The 6624-nt window shown below is 54.5% G+C and overlaps 1 protein-coding gene across 1 annotated transcript in view; it reads left to right on the forward strand.

The window, feature by feature from the left end:
• Window positions 1–824: 824 nt before the first annotated feature.
• GRIK3 (glutamate ionotropic receptor kainate type subunit 3) overlaps window positions 825–6624 on the forward strand; it is a 62459-nt gene continuing 56659 nt past the window's right edge. Inside the window, exons 1-3 of the mRNA XM_023744519.1 lie at window positions 825–912; window positions 1621–1878; window positions 6093–6274. Coding sequence (XP_023600287.1) covers window positions 825–912; window positions 1621–1878; window positions 6093–6274 — 528 coding nt within the window. The remainder of the gene's footprint in view (window positions 913–1620; window positions 1879–6092; window positions 6275–6624) is intronic.

Below are 6624 nucleotides of genomic sequence, written 5' to 3' on the forward strand. Positions count from 1 at the left end.
GCCCTGAGAGGTTCATTTTATGGGTCTTTCAGGCACAATCCTTGTATGAGCCTATGTCCCCCTCAGAGCCCCAGCTGCCCTGGGTCTGCTCAATTCACGCTGTGCTGTGCCCACTGCGGTTTGGCCTTCCCAGAAGCATCTGCTGTCTGATCTGCCTGAGCCCTTGGGCCTCCCCCAAGAATGTGAACTGTTTGAAGTCAAGGATTCAGCATTTGTTCACTCAGCAGATGTTGATTAAGCACCTACTCAGATCAGGCACTGTTTAAAGCACTGTGGGTACAGCAATAAACAACATAGATCAAGCCCTTGCCTCCTTGGAATTTATTATGTTCAAGTTGGAAAAGAAGTCAACAAATGAACAAGACCGCTGGTGGTCTTTAATATATAAGTAGCAGGGAATGGGGTTGAGGGACTGTGGCTGGATGGGACTGCTATTATGGGATGGGGAGTGATGCCTCTCTATTAAGATGCACAGACACAGATACCTGAAGGAAAGGAGGGAGGGAGTCATGTGGATCTGAGGGAAGAACAGTCCAGCCAGAAGGGACAGCAAGTGCAAAGGCCCTGAGGCAGGAGTGTGCTTAGAGTGTGTGAGGAACATCATGGGAGCCAGTGGGGCTTGAGTGCTGTCAGAATAGGAGGCAAGGATGGGAGAGGAAGTCAGAAAACTAGTGGGTGATGTTGGGGACAGGGGTGGGGAGGAGCTACAACAATAGGGCCTTGTTGGTCGCCATTAGGACAGGCTTTTACCTGAGTGGAACAAAGGAGTGATGTCATCCGCTCAGGTTGTGAAAGGCTCCCTCGAGCTGCTGAGTGCAGAATAGATGGTAGAGCGGGTTTCTGAGGAAGCTGGGACCAGCGAGGGGCCTTCTGCAGGAATCCAAGTGAAAGATGCCGATGGCTGGGATCAGGGTAGGAGTGGGGAGAAGTGGTCGGATTCTGATATATTTCAAAGATGAAACAACAGGAGTTGTTGCTGGATTGGGGTGTGGGATATGAGAGTATGAGAAGAGTCAGGATAGAGCCAGGGTCTTTGACATAGGGCACGGGGTGGGACCGTGGAATTGCCGTTTACCAACATGGGAGAGGTTGGGAGGAGAAGAGGGGATTGCGTTTCAGACACATTAGGTCGGAAGTGCATCACAGACCACCGAATGGTAGTGTGGAGCGAGGGGGGAGATGTGCAAGTTGGATTTTAAGAAACAGATCGGGGCAGGAGGTTTAAGTGTAAAAGTCACCCGCAAGTAGGTATTTTATTTCTATTTGTTTCTCAAGTTCCCACCCAGAACAGGGCATGATACAGAGCTGGGGATGCTATGACGATGAGGGCATCAGAAGTCATCACTTCTATTTCATGAGCTCTGTGCTGAGGGGCTGAGGGGCATTATCTTGTTCAACTTCCTATGAGCCCGTGAGGCCGGCACGATTGCGACCCTGGTTTCCAGATGAGGAAACGGAGATTCAGAGAGAGTGTCAGTCATCCAGCCTCTGAGGGCTGCAGGGACTGTTTGCCCATGTGTTTATGGGACCATCAAAACCATGGCCCCGGGGCCCCGGGCCCCAGCTGCCTGACCAGACCCAGCACTGACCCCTGTGCGTCCTTCCCTCCCTCTGCTGCAGCCTGTGACCAGCTGGCGCTGGGCGTGGTGGCGATCTTCGGGCCATCACAGGGCTCCTGCACCAACGCCGTCCAGTCCATCTGCAATGCCCTGGAGGTGCCCCACATCCAGCTGCGCTGGAAGCACCACCCGCTGGACAACAAGGACACCTTCTACGTGAACCTCTACCCTGACTACGCCTCTCTCAGCCACGCCATCCTTGACCTGGTTCAGTACCTCAAGTGGCGGTCGGCCACCGTGGTCTATGATGACAGTACAGGTGGGTGGCCAGGCCTGACCAGGCTGGGGTTAGGGTGCAAGGGGGGCAGAACCCCGGGATCGGGCTCCTCACTGCTCGCCCAACTCGGCTGCCCCTGGGGAAAGGGTCCTCTCTCACCCTCCAGCTTCACTCAGTCACATCGATGCTCGTCTCTGCTCACTCAGCCCTGTGCACACCCACCACACACCCACTCACCCAGCCCCAGCCCACCTCGCATCTGCCTCACACCTTCCCACCCGCCCGCCTCCACCCAGCAGCATGCTCACATCCGCACTCAGCACACTCGCCCCGCTCCTAGCACCTGCACCCACTCCTGCCCAGCCGCGCCCACACCTGCCTGCTTTCTTACACTCACACGTTTCCCTCTGTGCAGGCGTTGAACTCAAACCCTCCAGTGCACGTGCACCGGCTCTGATGCTTACTAGCTGGGCAGCGCGGGCCTGTTTCCTCTCCTCTTTCCTTTCAAAGACTCAAGTCCCAAATGTTTCTTAGTCCCACCTCTTAAGAGAGAGTGACCTTGGCAAGTCACTTAACCCATCTGGCCACGCTCTCCACACATCAGGCAAGAGCTGCGGTATCCGGTCCAGAAAGAGCCCTCCAGCTCTCAGCAGCCTGTGATTCAGTGTCAGCTCGATTACCTCCACATGCGCAGTGGGGATCAGACACTCAGGAAAGACATTCCGAAGTTGTTGATTTTGCTCGGGATTCGACCACCATCTATTGAGGTCCTGCCATACCCAAAGCACCAGGCAGAGGATCCTGGAGGGCAGGGACCCCCACCCCTCTCAGGGTCTCCCACACTAGTTCCCTGCCATTGAGGGGCGCTCCTACCCAACTCCAAGTCACCCCCAGTGTTTGTGCAGCCTGTAGGCTTATCTGTCTGTACACACCACCGTGAATGGTTGTCTTTGAGCCTGTCTCTCCTTCCAGACCATGAGCTTTCTGGGCCTCCAGGGTTTAGCACAGGGCCTGGTACAACACAGATGTTTATAAAGGTTTATTGAACTGAATTGAATTGAACTGAATCAAATCGAAAATCAAGTTGAAATAAACTATAATTAAATGTTATTAGGAAACAGTGTGCTGGACACTGGGAAGGAAGAAGAAATGAGGATGCAATTATACCATCTTATTTTGAGAAGTTGATCATGTTGCAAGGGATTACCCTTGACTGGTTCCTCCCAATCTCGGGTCACCTCATGGGACTGGCCCATGGTCACCCAAACAAAATCATGGTTCTCTCAGAATGCTAGAAGGGGTATACCAGTTACCTTTGGACAATACAGATGCTGCTTGGCTTATGATGGGTTTATGTTCTGATAACTTGGTCTAGAAGCCAAACGATGAATCTCTAGTTTTGACCCCATTGCTAGCATGCTGTGAAACCTTGAGAGGGTCACTTAACCTCTCTGGGCCTCAGTTTCCTTACCTACCACATTGGGACAGAAGCCCCTAACCTGCATGCTTTCTAGGACAGGGAGACGGGTAAGTCGGGTAATGAATGCGGAAGTGCTTTGTAAGTGAAAAGCATGATCCCAGCAACATGATTCACTGCAGATATTTATTCCAACAACATGATTCACTGCAGATATTTTGAGAGAGATTGATTAGGGAAGCAGCCAGGAAGGAAAGCTCATCTCGGGCGAACAAAAGAGCCTCGTCTTCCGCTGGGTTGGCCGAGACGAACCTCTGTGCTCCTTCGGGAATACACTGATGGGAAGGAGCTCTGACACTTGCTGCTGGAGAATGTGGGTCACCGACGATTACACGGGGCATTGCACCTGCCTGGCAGGAAGACTCTGGTGAGCTCTGCTCCAGCACCCAGGCTGCCCCTGCCCTCCTGTCCTGGGTCCCCAAAGCCCACGTGCCTGCGGATGCTGTGCGTGAGTCTGAAAACCGAGCACGTGGGAGCACAGTGTGCGCTCTGGGTCTTGTGGGGAGCAGGTGCGAGCAGGCAGCATCGGTCAGCCAAACGAAGGGGTTCTGAGATTCGCTCGGGTGGAGGGGAGGCTGGGTGTGTGTTTGTGGGGAGCTGTGACCCCCTCCCTCCTCTGCTGAGGGCCCCTGGTATCCTCGCCCTCTTCCCCATCAAGTCTGGTATGAGGAGGCCCTGGGCCCCTATGGATCCAGCCCCTCAGGACCCCCGAGCCCTCTCCCAACCCAGCCACCTGGATCTGAGGCCTTCGGGGGGCTGGGCTCCTGATCCCACAGCCGTGGCAAAGCTTGTTTGGGAGGCTTCGGTCTCCGGGTTCTATTTCTGTCCTCCCCAGCGCAGTGACATGAAGGACACCAATCAGATCGCTTTCCTGACTCCGGCCCTCAGGAACGGGAATGAGAGGCTGAACAGACCCAGGCGTGTGTCCCCGAAATAGCTTTGGAAACGGGGGCTCTCTGTTGGAGGGGCATCTGAAGTGGGCTGTCCGTGGACAAGGGGGAAATAGAAGGTTAGTGTGGAGAGCGTAGAAAACCTGTGCAGACAGGGAGACCACTGTAGCAATTGACACAAACTAGTTTTAAGCAAAAAAAGGGGGGGGGGCGCGTTGTTGGCTGTTGTAACTGAAAGTTGAGTAAATTTAGCTTCAGGTACTGGTTGATCCAGAGGCTTAAATGGGTATCATCTGGCCTTACTTTCTCCCCATTTGGCCTCTCTGACTCTGCCCGTTGGAATCCTTCTCGGGTCCCATGTGGTGACTCCCAGGCTCACGTCCTCCTTGTTTGGAGTTGAATGGAAAAGGGGGCACGTCTCACCATTTACTCTGGCACTGGACGTCACTCTGAGGACCAGCTGGGGGCACCTACCCTCTCTAAGCCCATACTCCTGCCTGATTGGCCAGGCTGGGGCCACATGCTGAGCCTTGGAAGCTGGAGATGGGTCCTTCCTGGTCAGATGGCCTGAGAGAGAAGGGGGTCGCTCCCCACAGGAAAATCAGCGTGTTGTCATGGGGGCGTGGAGCACACCGAGTGCACAGTGCAGCCGGGACTCAGACCCGGAGCCCCGAGTATGAGCAGGGGGCCAGCAGCGGGTGGTGGTGAGTAAGGACCTGCTTGGGCCCCTGGCCTGATGCTGGCTTAGCCCCTCCTGGCATTGGGGTTGGAGGGAGAGAGAGCAGCCAGCAGGCTTGCTTCCAGGCTAAGCAGAGAGGCGTCAGCAGGAATGAACCTTGAAACAGGGACGGAAATGAACTTAATTAGACCCATGCAAGCCATTTGTCTCTAGGAAGTGACATTTAGTTTTCCCTGGAAGTCCCCAGATTAAGTGGTTTTGCAAAATGCTCAGGTGGAGGATGGATTTTTCAGTGTGGGGAGAGAAAAACTAAGTCAAGCTAATTATGGAAATTTGTGTTGATGCCATTTAAGTGCCAGGCCCTGGGCTAGGGGTTGTGGGGACCCAGCCCCTCATGTTAAAGAGTTTGGGGCAGGACCAGGGGCATGAGATGAGTCCAGAGGAGGCTACTGCTGAGGGAGAGGCCACTGAGCTGGGGAAGGGGAGATCTTGTCTGGACAGAACAGTAGGGGTAGGCTTCATGGAGGAGGTGGATGCAGTGAGCTTGGAAGGATGGGTTAGGTTTACCGAGGAGTCTGCCCTTGGGGGTAGGGGTGGGGGTGGGGACTGGGCACAGACACCACCTGGACCTACCCAGTCCCACTGTTGGTACAGTTGAGTGTGGAGCTGCCACTTGTGCCTGCATCCTGGAACAGGTTGCTAAGTGTGTTTAAGAGAATTATGCCCCATGTCTCATCATGTCGCAGGGGGCAGGTTCAGGCTCCATCAGTCTCTATATCCATTCTGGGTTGGAAAGGAGCAGGTGGGCGTGGTCAGTGAGAATCTGCTGTCCATGCCTACTTTTGAATCCACATATATGTATATGTATCTGTGTGCACACATGTTTATCTACATGTATACACAAATATTACCAGCCCAAGCATATGCCCTGTCTGTATCAACATGCTTGTAAGCATATGTTCATATGTGTACACACATCTGTGCGCATGTGCAGGTGTGTACAGTTGAGTGCACATCTCTGTCTGAGGTGCTAGTGCCTGTGTCTGGGCGTGTGTGGCTATGACCATGCTCATGCACGTATCTCTGGGGGCCACGAGTCCCTGTCTGCAGACCTGTGGCCACGGGCATGTATATGAACGTGAGCCTGCAGATGCCTGTTGCTGTGTATGCATGTGTGCACACATGTCTTTTGTGCCCCGTGGTCTCTCAGGGCTCATCCGACTGCAGGAGCTCATCATGGCCCCTTCGAGATACAACATCCGCCTGAAGATCCGCCAGCTGCCCCTGGACTCTGACGACTCACGCCCGCTGCTCAAGGAGATGAAGCGCGGCCGGGAATTCCGCATCATCTTCGACTGCAGCCACACCATGGCTGCCCAGATCCTCAAGCAGGTGCGTGAGCGCTGGCCAGGGGATGGCTACCCCCTTCCCCAACACTCCTTCCCCAAATACAGGCGTGATATCAGCCAGATCGCAGTTTGACCCCCGGTCTGCCTCTTGCTGGCTGTATGGGCCTCTCTGAGCTTCTGTGTCACCAGCAGCCAAATGGACGCAGGGGTCTTTATGTCTGACTTGGTGTGAGGATGGACTATGACGATGGATGAGGAGCCACAGGGTTGGCACATGAAGGGTGCGGAGTAAATGCTACTTTCCGGGCCACCTCTGTGCCGGTGGGAGGCCCGGGCTGCAGAGAGGGCCTGAAGCCTTCACCGGACAGAACTCTTCAGGAAGCACCGAGACCT

Source organism: Myotis lucifugus, unplaced genomic scaffold (genome assembly GCF_000147115.1).
Source record: "Myotis lucifugus unplaced genomic scaffold, Myoluc2.0 scaffold_470, whole genome shotgun sequence".
NCBI lineage: Eukaryota > Metazoa > Chordata > Mammalia > Chiroptera > Vespertilionidae > Myotis > Myotis lucifugus.